This window comes from Haemorhous mexicanus, chromosome 3 (genome assembly GCF_027477595.1).
Source record: "Haemorhous mexicanus isolate bHaeMex1 chromosome 3, bHaeMex1.pri, whole genome shotgun sequence".
NCBI lineage: Eukaryota > Metazoa > Chordata > Aves > Passeriformes > Fringillidae > Haemorhous > Haemorhous mexicanus.
The window spans coordinates 45,810,708-45,830,891 of NC_082343.1; the positions used below are offsets into that span (position 1 = coordinate 45,810,708).

The window sequence follows — 20,184 nt, forward strand, 5'->3', positions numbered from 1 at the left end:
AACTCTGAAGAGTAGGGAGGAGAAAATACCTTGGAGACAAGGCTTCTGAGCTGGCATGAGCATGATCAGGTTTATTATTTCTTTTTAATATTTCCTCCACAGGTCTTGTTATGAAGATAACTGTAAACTATATTGTAAGGCTACGGAGGGTAAAATTGCCTTCCCTCTCTTCAAGAAAGTCCCTTCTTGGCTGTGAAGCTTGGGTCAGCAGTGCCTTTAATGCAGTCGCAGAGAAGAGTTGTTAAGGGATACTATAAAGGGTCATTATTAGACTTTGCTTTCTAGGATGTATTCTGAAATTTTAAAAGAAATCTTGTTCTAAATGGATGACAGGCAAAATCCAAGAGCATACAGAGGTGAGAAATTAGAATAAAACCACCTTTCAAGTACAATACAATCTGGGCTATTTTTTGATATAATTTTCTGCTGATTTTTTTCACTTCCATTATTTTCCACTACAGACTGAGTTGATATTTATTAGGAATTCAAAAAATAAATTTCATTTAAATTGTTCAAATAAAAAAAATTCTAAACTTATTTTAGAATTTTTTAAGATTTTTTTGTTAACCTGTACCCTTCTTCAGAAGCTTCTGGTTCAGTGAAAGGACATTTTATTTCACTGCAAATTGAGTGAAAAAAAACATGTACAACTTTTCAACCAACATTTGTAGAATAATATTGTAGAGGAGATGTTGCCCTCAAAAATCCAAACCACACGACTTCCTGCAGCTCTTCACTGTTATTGCTGCCTAATCCTTCATGAATATATTATCTTGGCATTTCATCTACTGTGGCTCCATTTCTGTGCTATCTGGTCCTTTAAAAACACAGTCAGTTTCAGTATTTTTTAATTTGCATGTTTACTTTCAAGCAACAAAGTGCTTATATGGGGAGTGGAAAATTTCATGTTTCTCTTGGACAGCAGGAAATTGATTTCAAGCCATTCTCAGTTATTGTATGCCACTTGAGAGACCTCAATGTTCCAGCAGCAGAGATGAAAGCCATTCAATTTCTGTTACATATTGCTCTGGTTTTGCCACTTATACGAAGGTGTTACACAAATTTAATGCAACTAGCAACATCAATGTTTTTTAAGGATTAGCCTATTGGGAGAAAGGTCAAAACAAGTAAAACTGCTTAGAAATCTCAATCTCAGAAGCAATGGACATCATATTTTCTAACAGCCCTCTCTTTTGGCTCCAAACTCATTAGCTGTACTCGTTCACCTCATGTGACTGCTGAATTTCTCAATCTTTTAGAGGCCGCTTGCCAAAGATTGCTGTGCTCTGAAAGGTGCTGTTCAATCAGGCTCTGGGATGAGGGTAGATACCATCACAGAGTCTTGAGACCTCCTCACTCCACTTCCATGGTCCCCTCCTTGCTCTGCTGCTGTGTGCAAGATTGGGATGACTCTGCTGAAGAACAGAAAGTAAGGGAGTACAGGGCAGAGAGTGCTCTGGTTTTGTGTTAAATGGACATCAGCAGTGCAACTAAAAAGGCAAACAAACTTCAAACAGAAAAGATTCACCTGTTCTTGGGAGGAGGTACTCTAAAAATGACCACAAATACAAGTATTTAGGAAAGATAATTTCCTTTCTATGTCCCGTTTACTTAATGCATCGCGGTGCAAGTTGTGCATTGTGTCAGCTTCTCTGTTATGTCAGCAAACTCTCAGCTTGCTTCTTTGTATAACTTTCTTTCTTTTCACAGACTAGCTGCCAAGTTAATGGTGTGGTTTTTAGTATCTCCTGACTCACGTGCCTTCCTGTCTCCCCAGTGTCCTGTCGTGGTGCTGAACAATTATTACTTAGGCAGTAAAGTTGATTAGTTTATGCCCTTGGCTCAAGGCTGGCAGTGCCAGCAGCAAGGGCTAACAGGGCTTTGCCCAGCTGGAGCCAAATCTCCACACAAAGTCTCTCTGACAATCCACAGGCATAAAGGTGTAAATTAAATATGTGTCTGAGGGTATATATATATATATATATGTTTCAGTAACAGCTGTCTCAGGGTGTTAGCATAGCCAGTTTTATCACTGAGATATTTCTCTCCTCTTTGTTTTGCCTCTTGTCTTGTTCCTTCTCCCAAGGCACAGCAGCACTGCTCCCACTCCTATCGGCACCGTACTTCTATATCAGCAGAGCACAGAAGCCAAGACAGCAACTACTAGAAAAGCACTTTATTCTTGCATACTTTTTTGGCCTGCCTATGCCAAGCACTACAAAAATCTAATTTGCAGAAGGCCAGCTGGCCAGTTTCTCCTAAAAGTTTCATTCTGACCATTCCAAAAAATACTAAGTGGTTCAGGTCACAGCTGAAGAGGACAAGCTGGATTTAAATCACATCAGGCCATGCTTAAGATATCCACAAGCAATTGCTGCACAGTTTCAGAGTCTGCAGGCCTTTCACACCCAGAACATCCACTGACGTCAATGGAAATTTTGGATGGTGATGGAGAGCAGTGATGCTGTTGACTCCGGCAGTCAAAGCTCTGAGAGTCGAATGTTTGGGTTTTCTCTGCCTCAGTTTGTGTATGCTGTCCCTCAGCACATGCCGAATGCAGCACAAATGCTTGGCTGCATTTACCTCAGCACAGCCCTGGGAAATAACAGTGGCCCTCAAACCCCACTGCCAAGGGGGGACAGGCTGGCTGGGGGACTTGTCCAAGCTCTCGCTGAAAATTTGTGATAAACCATCACTATGGATCTCAAATTCAGCCTCCTGGTGCCCTTTCCAAGTGCTTTCCATGGAAGGCTTTCCATGCTTTTTATCTTTTCAGTAAATGAAGTACTGAAACATTGCATGAAGTGCCTCTCCAAACTGCTGGGGCCTGCAGGGAATTGCCTAATCTACATTAAAAATAATGTGGGTTTGTGGTTCAGGTTTCCTTCCAAAAACCAGTTTGATTAACTAACCTTTTAAAGGCCAACATTAGCAAACCCATTCATACTGGCCATGCAGGACACAGTTTAGTTGTGACTGTGGTGCCAGTGCATCTCCCAAGCCGTCCAAAACACAGCCTCTGCTCTTCAGTGCAGCACCCACCTGCAGTGGGCAAGGAAAAAAAGGCTCTGAAGCAGATCTGACAGCTGGGATGCCCTTCCCCAGAGCTGGGGTGTGCTCCCCCAGCAGGGCCCAGGTGGCTGAGGAGGCTGTTGGTGCTGAGGAGCTGTGGTGCTGTGCTGCTCCCTGTCCAGGAGAAGCTGCTTCCCTTCAGGCAGGCAGAGCCCCAGGGGTTTTTCTAGTTGCAGCTGTAGGGGATAAAAGTGAGGAGCAAGAGCCTTTAGAGGAATGTCCCTCGGGAGACCCAGCAGCCCCAGGCCACTTCCATGTGACTGGTGCAGTGGGAGATCCTCAGGAAGGTCTGAGTTCATCAGCACCAAGTTGCTGCAAGCAGTCAGCATCCTGTTTTGGAGGATGGCAGCAGCCACTAGGTGCATGGTGCAAGCAGGAGCATTCCTGCTGGGCTTAGGCATTAAGGACATCTGCTCACCAGCCAATCTCTTGGGATGAAAATACCTGCAAGTGCCTGCAACACCTGGCTGTGCCAGCATGCTCCTTGAACTGGGCATTCCCTGTCCTTGTTGCTCCTTGATGAACCCAGGAGGAGGAAGAGGTGCAGAGTTTAACTAGCAATCAATGGTCATCTTCAAATTTTATGGCCAGCCACAGTCACTGCACAAACTGGATTTAAAGAATCAATGTGACATTTGCTTTGGGCAAGAAAGCTGTTTTAAGGGAATTACAGAGTCCTGTTATGAATTCCCTATTTCATTCTTGGGCTTTTTTGAACTCTTGAGTAAATGCTGTCTGATGATGTGGCGCTGCTCATTTTCTCAGCTTGCTCTGTAGCTCCCTAAGGATTGTCATTAGCTTCCATACAGATCATTAACTGCTGCTCACACCCCGCCCTGGCTGCCTGTGCCTGGCTGTCCGTGGTGCTGCTGGAGCTGACAGTCCTTTGCCTGTTCTCCATTTGGGCGTGGTTCTGGGTCCCAGCACACTCTTGATCACAGCCCACTGTGCAGATGGGTCAGTTCCCTGCAGCTCATCTTCCAGCCCCAGCTCAAACACCAGCAGGAACTCTCCCTCCCTGGGCATGCCAGTAACCCCCAGGAGCCCTTGAGGCTTTCATTCCCCTCCTGCCCCTTTCAGCTTCAGGCCCTGCTGCTGTGGAGGGGAATGTGCAGTGTGAGCACCTCCTGGCCTCTGCTCTGGTGGGCTCTAACAAAGATTTGAGGCCAATCCTGAGTGCTTCACCAGATCAAGTCAAGGGCTGCATTTCTCAAGGGCTCAGAAAAAAAATAGGTGCTTCAGCAAGCAATCTTTGAGTGAAACTAAAAAGCTCATTTCTGTGTTCAAGTGTGATGCCTGCCTGGTCTGTGGGTGTTAGGAGCTTGCACATAGCAACAGTCTCACATTTTATTTGTATAGTGCCGGTTGTCTAGACGAGCGTAAAGTACTTCAGGCTCTGGGTACCTCTGGGGTCTAAAGGCAGAAAATGTTGGATAATTCATGATAATTTCAGCTGCCTGACTGCTGAAGGTATCTTGCCACATTAAAAGCTTCTTCTTGCCAGGAATACTTGCTGCATTTTCTGAAATGTGGTTTGGTCTTGTCCTTTTAAAGCTTTTTTATTTAAATGTTAGTTTAAACAGTCTCTCATTAAGGTTTCTGAGTCTGTTCTAAGACTTGTCTTGAAAATGTGTATTCAGGTGGTTTGTAAGATTTGTATTATTTGCTTCTTTTGGAGCCATTCTGGTCTATTATGTAAATCCATAGCTAAGCATTTCCTGGGACCATTTATTGTGCAAATGTCTAGTATGGCACGTGTGCAGTGCTGAGCAAAACCAATTGCTTCTGTCTCTCTACTTCAGAGAAGGTCAGCCTGTGGATTTTTTATTTCATTTATTTTTTTCTTTCATTTAAGAGAAGACAGTTTTCTCATTCCATTGCCTATCAGAATGTATTTTCTGCAAATGAGCTGGAAACTCCCAGAACAGATAAAAGTTTAAAGGCAGAACACCAGCCCCAAACTAAGTGTAGAAACAAGTAATCAAGTCAGTTGCAGGCACAGACATTTAAAAGTGGCAGCTGGATGCTTGATTGTCTTCTGTGGTAATGTCTTGCATTTAATAATGTGCTTACAGAAAAATATGCATGTGACTAAGGGCATTAAAAAGCCATTAGAGTATTTTAGAGAAGCCACCCTTTGTATCCATCTCCAGAAACCAGAGCTGTCTCTGGGGCTAATGTTACCTCTGGGGCTGCAGGGCTGCCATTCCCATTAGGAAGGGTATAACGAGGCTGAAGGGACAGGGTTTGCAGCCCTAGTTCAGTGTGCAGCCCCAGCACAGACAGACTGCATAAGTACAGACATCTCTGAGGGGCAGCAGGTCCTTGGCCATGGGCTGCAGCGTTCCTCAGTGGGCACTGCAGGCAGCACGGCAGGCAGGGCACACCAGCACACCCAGGACAGCTCTCAGACCTCTGTCCCATGGAAGCTGAGGAGAAACTTGTGCCCTCCCAGCACCTGGAGGCAGTTTTCCTGAGGAAAGCTGCAGACAGGGGTACACAGGTTTTGTTGTAGGAGCCTCAGACCAGCAGGGCAATAAAAGCCATGGCAGGAGTCCCGGGCATCTCTCTGCAAAGTGCTGAGGCCAGCAGGTTTATTCACAGCATTTATGATCTGGGACACACCACAGGAACCTCCGTGCAACTGTTCTGCTGGCATGTGAACCTGTGGTGACTCAGGAAAGAGGCGCTCAGGGACTGTCTTGATAAGAAACAGGAGCTGGCTCTAAAATAAGCATGCAGGAAGAGCAAATCCCCATCTCTCTGAAGGTGCAATCAACAGGCAGCCCTCATCCTGCCACTTTAAAGCACCCTGGGACTTTGCTTCTCTGTGCCCCAGCTTGCACATCTGTAAAATGGATTTCATGAGCTCACCCTTTTCTTGCACTGCTTTGAAATCCACCCATCTGAGAGGCTTATTTTGTCATGGCTACCCTTTGGGTCAGTGCTGGCTCAGAGGGGAAGGAAGCAAAGCTGGAGACATGATCCTTTTTTCTGCAAAACACATCTTTTCTTTCCTGGAGGGCATTCTTGAAGAATATATTGAGTTAACTTGCATGTTATGTGTACAGCAGTCATATCACCTCCACTTGTGAGCTTAATGCGTGAGAGATGCTGTGGTCCTAACAGGATGAATTACAAAAAATGTCCATGTGGGGCTTTTTCACTGGGAGAAATTAAACTTGAGTCTAGTTTCCTTCTCTCCTATTACTGTCAACACATCTTGTCCGTCTGCTTTTCTTTTGCTTCCTACAACTGGCTTACAAGTCCTCCCAGAAGACATGGCATGACATTTTAGTCCATGTCTTTTTTTTTTTGTACATTGAACAGAAAATGTAAGACTGTTGCACATCTGCAGATTATTTACCCATGCAGGCCTAATTGGTGCAGGGATTAGCAAAACACGTTTTGCCTGCCAATCTCTAATCAAGAAGACGGATTCACTGGCACAGTGGTGGCTTCGCTGTGCTCCAGGGAGGTGATGCTCACTCTGCTGAAAATCAGAAGCAATTTAGCCAAATTCAATTTGCAGGTACAGACCTTGCAAGGTCAAAGTAAGAAGCACAGTCTACAAAGAAATAATATTACCCTCTAAGAGCAACAGCAGATCCAAATCTGGTTTGGATGAAGAGGCTCCAGTATGAGCACTGAGACAATGAAAAAATTCTAGCAAAAGTTAACAGTCTGGAAAGGAGAAATAACTGTCTTGTGCAAAGTATTCCCTTAGGATGTGTATTACTCCCAGAAATTTTCTACTTTACTGCAGATTTTCCAAAGATGTAATGGCAGTTTCAATGGCTTACAACCCTTTCTGGCATAGGTTTGTTCTGCAGGGAGTATCAAGAGACCAAACCCCTGGCCTGGGGCAACACACTGTGTGTACTTTTTCTCGTTCTTGTCTACCTTTTCTCTTCATAGCTGGGATTTTCTTTTTTCAGAATAGGGGAAAAAGCATTCATTCCAGCATTGGCCAGATTTTATAAATTCATTTGCACGAGGTTCAGAGAAGTGAGGAAACGTCACGACTGCCTAGCAATGGTTAAAGACAAAACAGGCAGTGGAAGGTGAATAGTGTTAAATATAAAATTGTTAACTCAGTGGGGGAAAAGTGGAGCTTTACTGTCATATTTCATTTGCAAGTTTTATTTGAATGCAACACCTGCTTTCAATATAATTAACTCTTACTTAGCATAGAATTTTGGCACTGATGACTTCTGATTTACTTCACCAGGGATGCTTGATTCCAGTGATGGAGTTATTTTGCAAGCATTGTGCTGAAGACTTGCCTAATGGAGTAGAGCTAATTTGCCATTTGCTGGGTTAATGAAGATACTCACTAAAAAGTGTGTGAAGAACAAGACCTAGTACATGAAAACTAAAGAAACCAGCGAACAATTTAGAGCTTAGACACAAACAAAAGATAGCCGTGCCTTAGGCTTTTCTGTAGCATCTTTTACCCCAATTCCTGTAGTACTGTAGCAGCCTTCAGGTTGTCTGAGCATGAATGTGACACTTTTAGGTGGAAGCAAACTTTTCTGTAGTGCTACTGTGGCAATTAATCCAGCACGTTTCCCTTCCAGTCTCCTTCCTCTGACATTCCATTCCAGTCTTAAACAGACCTTAACAAAGGCTGTTGCCTTTGTTAATGCCTTGCATTTGTATTTTAAGCTAATTGCTGTGATTACAAAGGAGTGCCAGCTCACAATGGCAGAATTGAGGAGAATAATGCAGGAAGATGGTTTATGTCAAAAATGCAGCATTACACCCTGCAATGCCACAGCTCCTTGCTGTGTGCTGCCACCTTATCTGCACACAGCTCTGGCACTTGCAGGAATTTACTTCTCACATAGAGGATTAGAGGGGAGATCATCTCAGCAGAGGGACTCTGCAGGGCAGCTTCTCTGCCAAAGAGAAGCCACGCCCAGCATGACCTGGGGATTCACAGGGCCAGGGCACACCTGAGCTTTGCCCTTACTTTCCCCTGTAACCTTTCTGGCTGTTGTCCACACCCAAAGTCCCACTGTTCCATGGGCAAAGCAGGGTGTTCCCAGCAAGCAAAGCTGTGTCATCAAGAGAGTACCAAAGCAGCTTTTGGGTTGAGGAGGAAGGTGAGAGCAGCGGGTGCAGGATTTCTGGTGATGTGACCAGGAATAGGTTTGGTCAGTCTAAGATGACAATTTCTTGTTTAACACAGTGTAGGGGTTAACACAGTGGATGTGCCTGTGTCTGTGCTGGGCCCAGAAATCAGTGGACAGCAGGAACATTTGTGTTCAAATGTTCTGTCCAAATATTTAAGCTGAAGGTTGCTTTTTCTGGAATCATCCCTGACTGTTTTGAGCTTACAGTGTAGGTTATACCACAGTCCTGCCTTGCTTCCCATAACTATTTATCTACCATTACTCACTGAAAATTCTCTTCATCAAACCTTTCCTGGTATGGCTTCACAAGCTGTGCTACAGCACCGAGGAAAAATCAGCTTTCCCAATAAGCAGGGACAAACCTGGGGAGACAATTAATTGTGAGAGGTTTCTTGTATGGCACATAGTCATTCTGGTGCACAAAATATGCCACATTCTCCCAGATGCTCCTCATGCTTTGCTGAAGGTGCCAGGTCCAAGGCAGCCATCTAACCCATCTGCTGGAGTGCCCCTCTTTGGAACAACGGGGCTCACTGTGGATATGGGTGCATGGCTGGCAGCACCCTCCACAGCCCTAGGAGTCCTCTGTGCTGGATAAGGAAATCTCTGCCATAAGGAGGTCTCCTTTAAAAGCTGGAGCCGCCTGTGAAAAGTAATTCACGTTTGGTGAAGCCAGCCAGAACAGCTAAAAGGAAGCTTTATTGTATAGGGCAAAGAGAGACTCCCAAAGTGGGCACTGCAGCTCAGGGTGACGATCCATGTCACGGCAAGGCTGTCCTTTGGGCCAGCGTGGCACTGCACTGGATGCTTCAGGCATCCAGGCTGTGATACCATAGGAATCCAGTGGTATACACTAAACAAGAATCAGGCCCACAGGACAGTAAAAGCACATGCTTCTACTGTATATGAAGTAGTGATAGCCAATTCTATATGGGTGGAACAGATTTTTGGCAGGAGGAACTTTTTTCCCCCAGGATGAATCCCGACATAAATTCCATTTTTGTCCTTTCATTTGAGTACAGCCTTCCTGTTCCTCTCATACTAATCTTGCTTCATGTCATTTAATTGTAATTGTGCCTGTGTTTCTTTGTTTTCAGAGCATGAGGCTGGCTGCCTATGACACCTTGGCAGTGAAACCTTCCATGGTGTCTTAGGAAGCAGGTTAAAGCCTCTAACCAAGTTTGGGACTGGCTTTTTCAGTGTGCCTCTGCTTCCTTTTGCAGTCCCTGTGTCCCCTGTGGCATGTGTCTGGTACAGTCAGTGCTGTGCGGGACTGAAGTGGGTATAGTGTTTGTGGAAGGGGAGAATGGATCCTGCTGAGCACAGGCAGCATCTGTCAGGGTCATGAGCATCCCTGAACAGCCCAGCACAGCTCCAGCAGGTGGGAAGTCAGGCTGTGGTTTGTAGTGCAGATGGGCAGCTCTTCTGATTCTGAGAGGCAGTTAACAGGTTTGGCAGGGAATAGGCTGCTGCCAGCAGGCAGTCTTGCAGAGGACAAGGGACACTGAGGGACACAATGCAGAACCAGCAGCTCAAATGAAAGAGCCCATGTACAGCAGCCAAAGTACAGGGTCATCACATCCAGAGATGGGCAAGTTCTGCATAGCTATGATTTGACACAAAGGACCAGCAGGCAACAAAACCCAACAAACACAAAAAATGTGTTTCCTCTACCTTGCAGCCTTGCTGTAGCAGAGGGACTGTAGGCTGATGTGGACTTGTGGATGCAGAGATCTGATGGGGCTCAAAGAATGGATGGGGGTTTTTAGGTACTCATCTGGTACAGCCCTGTCTTCTGGGAAAGTGGATCAAAACAGTGCTTTCATCAGTATCCAAATAATGATCTTTACATGCCCAGTCTCAGGAAACAAACAGCTTGAAATTCATGACAGCAGTGAAAAACTATTTGTCCATCATCGTCAGCAGGAAATTTAATTCTGGTCAGGTTTTGTCAGAACACCCCAGTAAAGAACTTCAGGGCCCCTGAGGGGGAGTTTGCAGGTTTGGGAGTGAGCAGTGGCAGTGCTGGCCAGGGCACTGTGCTGGCTGCCCCACACACACCTTGCAGGCTGCTGGCCACAGCCCCAGCCCCCAGGCTGATTCATTCCTTCTGTGTGTTACTGAATTTCCATGCAGCTGGCAGCTTGCAGCTCTGCTGCCAGGCAGGCACTGGCTGCAGGCAGGTTTCCCCCAGCCCTGCAGCCCCATGCCAGCCCTGCCAGCAGGGCCAAGCTGCACCCCATCACCTCCTGTGTCCTGCTGCTGCATTCAGGACACAGACACACTGCTGGTGCTCTTTGTGCCAGGGCTGAACCTGCCCAGGCTGCCTCCTGCTCAGGAATTCACAGCATCCCCAGCCTGGACTGCACACATCAGCTCCTGACTCCCCACTGCTGCTCCAGCTGCTCCAGAGTGTCCCCAGCTGCTACCATGCTATGTTCTCACCTCAGGGGGAGCAGCCAGCTGCCTGCCACCCCTTCCTGCTCCTGCCCTGATGCTGCTGGAGATTTGAGCCAGGTCCCTCCCCTTGGGTGGAAAAACCCCAGACCAGGCTCCTGCAAGGCTTCTTCCAGGCCCCACACAGCAGATCAGGTGGGCACCAGCTTCCCATGGTTTCAGCAGGAGCAGGAAGCTAGGGGCTTTGCTGCCAAGCCTGGGCCCTCAGCACCCACAGGGGTGAAGGGAGGAGGATGGCCCCACACTGCTTCAAGATGTTCACTGTGAAGGGACTGGTGGGAAGAGTGAGATTTCACCTCCTGTCGTCGCCTCTCCCTTTGCTCTTTCTTTGCAGCCCCCTCCCTTGTTTGCAGCCCCTGCCTGCTTGTATCCTGTGCAGGTGCTGGCTGTTGCAGCAGAAGCTGAAACTTGGTTTTTTTCTCCTCTTTAAGGTGTGTGCCTCTCTTTCCCTAAAGGAAAAGAAGAGGAGCAAAAAAAGCCATTTATTTGCTGCAGACTGTGACTGGCTTATGTAATAACGCTGCCTTTCTCTCCTTGTTTTAGGGAGTGCTGCCGATTTTTTGGAGACAATGGCTTGACTTTGAAGGTGTTTTTTACCAAGGCAGCACCCTTTGGTGTTCTTTGGACACTCACAAACTACCTTTACTTACATGCAATAAAGAAAATAAACACTACGGATGTCTCCGTGTTGTTCTGCTGCAACAAAGCTTTTGTGTTCTTGCTTTCATGGATCGTTCTGAGGGACAGGTTCATGGGAGTGAGGGTAAGTGACTCCTTATCTCTGTCTCCCCTCTTCCCCCTCCTCCTTGTGTCTTTCCTTTACCCCTTGCCTCCTGCCAGCTGAGTCAAACAGCACCCATGCAGACAGCTGTGCAGGCACAGAAGTCCTCGTGGAGCAGGGCTGTGTCCTTCCCTGCAGCCTTTCCCAGTGCCTGTGACCTCCTGGAGCCCCTGGCTCCCCCAGCCCAATGGCTTTTGTGCACATTCCTTCAGGAAAGAGGTGACTTGCTCCAGAGTGGGTCACAAAGGATATGTGCTGTCTCCATGCTGCTGTGGATGTGTGTCAGCCCTTGCAAAGCCCCCCAAGTGACCATTCCCAGGCTGCCACCAGACCTGGTTGTTTCTAACTGCACGTTGTCACAAGCCCTGGCTACACACAATGCACTTCTGGTCCCATCCTGGGAATTTAACAAGGCCCTCACCTTCCCATGTGGGACAGCAGGCTTGCAGGGTGGGACAGTTGTCTTCTGCATCTCCTGTGACAGGAGAGGAGAGCTGGGCTGCCCTCGCCCACCTGTGGCCCAGACGTGTGTCTGCACGTGTCACTGCTGGAAGGTCGGTGTCCACAGAGACTTGCATTTGGCCAGGAGCTGTAGGTCACACCCCAAATGTTTGCTTGCACCCTAAGTTCTGCACCCCACGTGAATGCCCCTTCAGCAGCAGCAGCAGAACCACGTGCAGAGGGTTTATCAGGAAACACCCCAGGTCCCTGCTGACCCTGCTGCCAGTCTAGCAGCCCTCAGCACATCACGTCCTTGGGCAGCAGAGTGGGTGGGTGGGTAACCCATCACGCCAGGGCCAAGGAGCTCCTGCCAGGGCCAGGAGCAACTGCAAGGAAAAGGCACCAGTGGGTCCCTCTTTCCTTGTTTCACCAATTAATTTTAATTAATAATCTAGATCGACAGCAATAACTGTAATTATTCCTGTCTCCTGCCTGCTGCTTGAGGAGCTCCCTGCTCACCCACCTAGGCTGGTGGTGCTAAGAAGAGGTTGTTGCATGGAATAGCTGAGAGTTAACTTTTCGGGAAGTATTGCTCTCTGGCAGGAGAGTTTGGCAGGAGACCTTGGCCAGCCTTTCAGTGGTGGCAGCCAAGAAGCTGCTCAGGGGATGGTTGCAAAATGTACCTGCCAAAAGCTCAGCGTGGCCAGCTGGTGTCTGCCCACCCCTCTGCCCAAGTAGCCCTAACCTAAAAACAAATTAACTGTGATTTTTGAGTGCAGAAGCAAGGCTATCCTGAAATGATCCTGGAGCTAGAGAAGTCTCATTGTTATCAAAGCTGGATGTGCTGGCCATTTTGATAAATGAAAATAAAAAAAGGTATTTTTGTGTCTTCATCTCTCTTGTGGCACTCTCAGCTGTAGCACTGGTGGGACACCAGGAGAGATGGTGTATGGAGGGGTGGCCACTGCAGTCTGCACCTGCAGCTTGCTCCTCAGTCTGAATGTGCTGTCTCCCACCATGGGATATGGCTGTGGTGTGGAGGGAAAGAAGCCAACCTGTGTGCGTAGGGATACCCACATGGGCACATACATGCTGGACTAGAGGTGCTTCTTGGGCTCTCCTGAGTTTATTGCCATGATGGAAAAGCCAGGATGGTCAGGGACTTTCCAGCAGCTTCTTGGGAAGGTTGTCTTGTGCCATGGCAGGGGCCAGGCACTGGGGGATGAATCCTGTTCTGTATGCCTCCCTTCTCAAAGGGGCAGAAGGAGTGGAAGGAGCAGAGAAGCAGACCCCAGTGCTGCTCCTGGCCATGCCCAGCTGTCTGTTGTTTCCTATCTGCGCTACTTTGGGGAAGCAGCAATGAAGCAGAGAAGCAGAAGAGGGGCCAGAGCAGTGGTGGCTGTGTGATACTCCTGCCATGTGTTCCAGCCCCTCCCTGTGGAACCTGGCATTGGTGAGACTGTGGCAGGGGGGCTTCCTGAGAAGGAGCCCAGCTGTCTCCTGAATCCAAGAAGGAACACACCTTCCAGGTGGCAGGCCAGCAAGGAACCTGGGTGCAGGGAGAAGGGGTTTGCAGACAGACTGGCTGTTTGCTCTTAAGCAGTTGTGGCACCCTGACCTGTGGCAATATGAGAGTGAGGAGGCACTTGTCCTTGGAGGTTGGAAGAGCACATGGCAGCACAGCAGTTCTACCACCCGGCTTTGTGTGGCACAGTGGGAGTGCCAGGGCACTCCTGTCTGCAGAGGACATAGCATGGAACCTTTGGAGAGAATAATTTTCTTCTCTCTTTCCTCTCTTTTTCTGTACAGCCCATGTGAAAAGCAACAGGCAGAAAGAATGGCACAGCTGGGGGACAGCCTCAGGATGACCCCAATACACTGCCTTCTTCCTGGGACTGGCAACCAGGAGGAAAGACAGCTGCTAGGGCTTCTCTGGGAGTGACCATGGGGCTGCAGCCACCACACAGCCTGGCTCCAAAGCACATGGTGCCTCGGGGCCACGCTGTGTCAGAGCTGCTGACCCTCTTAAAGCACCCTTTGAGAGAGGATTTAGCAGACAAGGCTGCAAGGAGGAGAGTGCCTTTCCCCGCTCCTGCTCCATCCCCACACCAGTGCAGCAGGATGGATATGCCACAGCGGAGCTCTGACCACACATTTGGGTGTCCCTGTTCCTGCCCACTGACAGAGGCAAGGTGAGAAAGGCAGCTGCTCAGTGTGGTTAAAGCAAATACAGTTATTCTACTTGGCCTTCAGAAGGACAACTACTAGCTCTCTAAGCACATAAATCACAATTTAGCTGCAATATCAGTGTAAGAGCAATTACAAGTTCCCATCCTTGCCCTTTAGGTACCTCTAAGTGCCTTCATCTCCCCTAATGAAGTTCAGCTTTTCCCCCTTGCCCTTCACTGTGCCCAGAGAACCACTGGCTGGGCTGGGAGCTGTCAAAGACCCAGAGATAATGAAGCTGTGAGTGCCTGCAGCACTGCCTCTGTGAGCCCTGCAGTGCTGTGACATCTGCGGGCACTGTGGTGTGAGCAGCCTGTCACCGCCACTAACAACGCGCTGCGTGGAAAGGCTGAAAGGCTTCCAGAGAAGGTGTCTGTGGCACCCCTGGCAGGTCAACAGGACACTGCAAAGGGAGGCCAAGACTCATCTGACACTTGTGACATGCTTGATGGAAGGGGCAAGGACCTCTGCCCCAGCTCAACTGTTTGCAGACTGCATTTATTTGCTTTGAGCTTTGACTTTGGTGTTTCCCTCCATGCTACGGTGAATAAAACAGCTGAGGATCCAAGAGAGCCATCACCTGCAAGCACCTTCTGAGTACATAACGTATAGACAAGCACATCTGCCTGTGGGACTTGGAAATACATATCCTAGCAAATCTCAAACTGGAGAGACACGGTCTCTTGGAAGGTGCTCTGAAGCTGATCAGCTCCTGATGTTAAAAGCAAAGCTGGAGACTTTTCATTCTGCAGTTCATGCATGCGCCCCCCAGGTTTCCAGTGCAGTGGCATCACAGCTGCCTTAGGGGGTTGAGGCAGGCTTCCTCCACCCACACACCTGGAGGTGCCAGCTGGGTGCCAGAGCCTGGAATGTGGTTGTGGTTCTCCTCAGCCCTTCAGTGAAGGCTGGACAAGCCCCCCACAGCTCACAGGAGGACAGCCACACCTGGAGCAGATGCCACAGGACATGCTGCATCTTCCACTCTTTGTCAACTCATCTTTAGCACAGGTGATGTTGAAGGAAGGTACAGAGTTGCCATCTTTCAGCTAAGCCCGAGCCATGTACCTTGCAGCTCTCCCAAGAGCCATAGTGAGTCAGAGCAAAGGTGCCTCTGCCCCAGAAGCCTGCCTGCAGCAGCTGCCTGTAGTAGACACCTAGAAAAATCTGTCTAAATAGGAAAAGCCTGTAATGATATTTCCTCAAGAGACTCTCCAGCCTCCAACAATTTGAGGCTCAAGGACTTCCTGAGATGGAAGCAGTGTTTCTATAGCTAATAGTCGTTGATGGAATTTTTTTCTTCCATGAGTTTATCCTTGTAAACTTTTCACATACACAGGGTGCAACAGCAAAGCTTTCCTTCACCTAATTATGTGTTGGGTGAAGGCAAATCTATTTTTCCTTGTTCTGCACCTGCTTCATACTAGTCTCATGCAATGACCTTTTTTCTTGTGCTTCTGAATTTTTATTTGAGAAGCACCAGCACACTGGTGAGAGAACTACAGCACACTGCTGTAGAGCCATGCAGGGGGGGTTCTCTCCTTGCCTTAAAAAGAAGCCTGTCCTGGACCATAGGACCCAGTTACACCACCACAAACCTTCACTTTAGAAATGATGTCCCACAGCTGTGAATGGAGACACCAGATGCCAACAGGGCTGCAAGCCACGATGCTGATGCTGTATCTGAACTCTCCAAATCTGCAGTGTGTATACCCAGCCTTTGCAGTTGGTGCTGGGCTCCACCCTGATCAAGCCGTAAATCAGTATTCTGCCTTATGCCATCCTGCCATTATACAGCAACCCTTGTGTAGAAATTGATACAGTTTTGTTTGCAAAAATGGGCCATTTTTGTGTTAGGGGAAATTGAAAGTGTTGATGTCAGTGTGAGGGAAGGATCTGCTGGGTGATTGTCTGGTGTATGGGTGTCCCCTGGCACCAGCCTGCGCTCAGCCCAGAGAAGAGACTGCTGGTGCTGCTGGGGTTGGGATCTGCAGCTGGTAAAGAGGCTACCTCACCACACCTTGCTGATCTTGGCACACAGACTTTCCTGCTGCATCTTCACAGCAGCCTCAGTATTTCTGGTGGGAAGCAGGAAAGATGAGAGGAGGCTCATGGATGTGTAGGCAGCTGCAGCCTGTGGATGGGGCTTAAAACCCCAGTCTAGTCCTGCCAGAGGGGACAGCTGGTTGGCACTTACCCATCTGTGGATCAAAATAAACTAATACCTCAGTCATCTTGGAGGAATCACCTTGAGTATGCAGCCAAAAGACATGTGATGTAAGCGGGGCATCCCTCACAGCCCTGCAAAGCCTGGAAGCATGAGCATACAGAAAGCCCTATTCACCCCAGAATTAGCACCCTGAGAGGCTGAAGGCATCTGTCAGGACAATCCCAGAGAAGCCAGGGGTTTTTTGCACACCCTGGTAAATAGGGGCAGCGCATCCCCTGCCTTTGTGAATGTTCCTTCTGTTTGGGAGACACCCCTCAGGCATTGCAATGTGCAGAGCTGGCTGGAAAAAACCTCCTCCTACTCCTGAAATGACTCGTCTAGACTGGAAAGTACTTGTATGAATTTTATTCCCCTGTTTATTTCTGTAACCTTTTTGCTCCGAAACTTCAACAGGACTCGAAGCCTTTTCTGTGAGCTGCAGGGAATTATCACTTGTGTATTATTGTCATGCACAGGCTGCAGGGACCCACTGATGGGGAAGCTCAGTGACAGAGATTAAATCCCCACTTCAGCTCAGCTGGAGGCCCTGAGCCCTGCAGTCTGGCCTGTCACACATGCCCAGAGCAGCCACTCCTTTGCAGCTCTGCCTGCAGCTTCCCTGCAGCCAGGGAATCCACGAGGGCAGGCTGCATCTGCTCCCTGGGTATTGGCCTGGGCTTGCTACTATTTTCTACATAAGCAGATGATGCAGAAGTACAGTGCTCGCCTGTAAATCTGCATTGCCTGTTTCTCCATCGTGGGGGTTGTCTAGTAACACTTTCTTGCTTTCTCTCTTTATCTCCAACCAGATTGTGGCTGCTATATTTGCTATTGCAGGGATAGTTATGATGACGTACGCCGATGGGTTTCACAGCCACTCCGTTATCGGGATAGCCTTGGTGGTGGGCTCTGCCTCAATGTCTGCTCTCTACAAGGTAAGCACACCTGGCTCCTTCCCCCCAGAGAGATGCCTGTCACCCTCATCACTCACTTTGGCTGTTCCTGTCTCACTTGCAAACCTCTGTGCAGCTCAGTGCCCTGTGCCCTTCTTTGAGAGCTCTGCCATAAACACGCTGGCTCTGCAGCACTGTGTTCAAGTGTTCCCTCGCTTTGATGTCTGCTCTCACTTAGGATAAAAACTCCTATTTCCTTGCAATAGTCTTCTCCAGTGCTTCTCCAGCAGGGGGAGGATTTACAGACGTCCCACCTTCATGAAAAATGAGGCCGCTTTTCCATAGATTCTGGATTCAAGCACTCATTCTGGAAGCACCCTGCAGAGATTTAGCTTCTTTGAGTCACTTGGTTACCTCCCCTTGCCAGTCCTCCTTCAGTAACATATGTAGCCTGTATTGAGCTTCAAGAATTGCTTATCATGGAAGCAATTGCATCCTTAAAATGCAGAGCACGTGCCTATGAATCAAGACCTCATCCTGAGCAGCTGGATAAGCTGCACTACGTGTAAGATGCAGCCTTCTCTGCTGAGCAGAGCCATTTCACTCAGCCTGGAACACTTCTGGGTACTTGCCTCTGTGCTGCTCATAGTGCTCAGAGTCACAGCCCACAGTGAGGAATAAGCATTTGGAGAGCATGATTTGCCCACCCTGGCTCAGACGTGTAGATCAGGAAGAGGTGTAGACAGCTTCATCTGGTCTAATGAATTGCACTGCACCAGTCATCCAACAGGACCTGGCCAGGACAGCCCTGCAGCCCTAACACCAGCAGTCCAGGGAAACTTGCCCAACTGAGAAGCATCTGCCTGTGTCCCTCAGCGCAGTGCTGCAATGCTTATACTCACTTTTTCAGATCAGACCATGTCTTACATTAGGAAGGTCAGGAAGCTTCACACAGCTCATTCCTCTAATAGAGTGTTTCCTTGCCGGACCAGAGACATGGCCCACCAAACCAGAGAAAATTAAAGGCTAGAGCCTAGCTGTGCTCCCTTTCCCATGACCCTGCCACTCCTTCTGGGAATGGGAGTCTCAGGGCTGCTCCACCAGAGCCCGTGCACAGAGGTGGTGGTGGCAGTGCCACCAGGGTGTTACTCTGCAGTGTGCTCTGCACGCCAGGACAGATGAAGCTCTGCAGCTTGTTGTGCAACACATGCTGCTGCCACGCTGCTGCCACCCTGCTCTTGCTTTTCAGAGTCTGCCTCGGTTCCCATGGGTGTGCCAAAGGGGCAGGCAGATCTACAGGCAGACAGATCTCACGTGCAGCAGAGCCAATGCCAATCTGGGGTAGGATAGGTTGAGGTGGCCCTGCAGGTGGCAACACAACACACTGTCCTCAGGTGGCACACAAGGAGTAAGTGGCTTTCAGGACATTTTGCAGAGCAGCAACACAGCTGCACTGGCCAGTGATGGGATGGTGGGAGTGGGCAGAGCCCTGCTAGCACGGCAGCCCTGCAGACTTGCCTGCTCTGTGTAGGCAAAGGACAGAACTGACACTGGTGAGGGGGACTGCCAGTGCAGCACAAACCACTAAGTCACAGTCCACTGGCTGACCTGGTCTGCAGCCAGTAGCAGAAGAAAACTGTTCCCAGACCATGGTATCCAACAGAATCTCTGCAGCTCTGTGGTGAAAACCAATGCAGACCCAGACAGGACCTGTCCACAGGAAGTCCCCAGCCACAGACGGGCTGTTCACAGCCTTCGTTTCTACTGTTTGGTTTTTTTTTCTTTTCCCACTAACAAACCAAAGCTTTCAAATCCCTCCCTGCAGTCTCATTGCCCAGGCTGCATCTGCACTCTGGGCTGTGGGGCTGCTGCTCTGCTATCTGCCTCCTGGAGATGAGTTCCCAGGGAGAGGGTGGAAGGACAGCCAGTCAGCATGGACTGTGCTTGTCCAGAGGCCTGGACCAGTGATGTCTCATGCAGGGAGATTCTTTATCTAGACTGCTTCATCTCCTCCCCCTGCCCTGCTCCACAGTCTTCTTAATGTTAAGTTTTCTGGAGGTGAAAGAGTGAAGGGTCTAAGCTAGGGTTGAAGGGTCTAAGTTAGTGACCTTTCCTTTCAGGACATGCACAGACAAAGGAGCTGAATCCCCTTTCTGCATGGACTCAGTTGGCAGCTGCCCCTGCCTGTGTTCCAGGGGTGCCAGGAGGGTGAAGGCTGGGCCACACAAGCTGCTCACCACAGTTCCACGAGCAGCCATCCCAAGTGTCTGGCAAGCATCACTGCATAGGTGCCAGAACAGAACACCAGCATTCCAGGGATGGTGGTGCAAGAAAATTAAACTCATGTGTTTTCCTCTTTTAGGTTTTATTCAAACTTCTTTTGGGCAGTGCTAAATTTGGAGAAGCTGCCTTATTCCTGTCTGTGTTAGCTGTCTTCAATGTCCTCTTCGTTACCTGTATTCCTGTCATCCTTTATTTTACCAAAGTGGAGTACTGGAGCTCTTTTGACATCATTCCTTGGGGGAACCTCTGCGGATTTTCAATTCTCTTATTGAGTGAGTAGATGGGGGAGCTCTCACACTGCTGGGGGTGGAGGAGGGTGCCAGAAACTGGCTACTGGTGGAAACTGCAAGCCTCTCCTGTACTGGAGCTGTTTTCCCTTCTCAACTTAATTATTAACTTGAGATATTATGAGAGGGCCCATTCCTAGGGCCAATGTAGCCCTCACTTCTGCTGTTATTACCACACCAAAACACAGTGGCTCTCTTTAGAAGGGACTGTGGAACTAAACTGTAAAGCTTGTCCTAACTCCTACTCATGAACTCTGTGTGACAGAGACAGGTAACACTTGCCTGGGCTGTGATGGAAGCAGCCCTGCTGGGAGGGCATTATGTTGGGCTCATCAGCATCCCACAGCAAGGAGCTTAGGCCAGACTCCAACGCCTCTGCTGCCTGCAGGAGTAGCTAATT

At 48.7% G+C, this 20,184-nt stretch overlaps 1 protein-coding gene across 3 annotated transcripts in view; it reads left to right on the plus strand.

The window, feature by feature from the left end:
• SLC35F3 (solute carrier family 35 member F3) overlaps positions 1-20,184 on the plus strand; it is a 162,086-nt gene that overhangs the window by 137,980 nt on the left and 3,922 nt on the right. For all 3 annotated transcript variants that reach the window (XM_059841613.1, XM_059841615.1, XM_059841614.1), the window contains 3 exons: positions 11,211-11,430; positions 17,131-17,256; positions 19,577-19,769. In XM_059841613.1, coding sequence (XP_059697596.1) covers positions 11,211-11,430; positions 17,131-17,256; positions 19,577-19,769 — 539 coding nt within the window. The remainder of the gene's footprint in view (positions 1-11,210; positions 11,431-17,130; positions 17,257-19,576; positions 19,770-20,184) is intronic.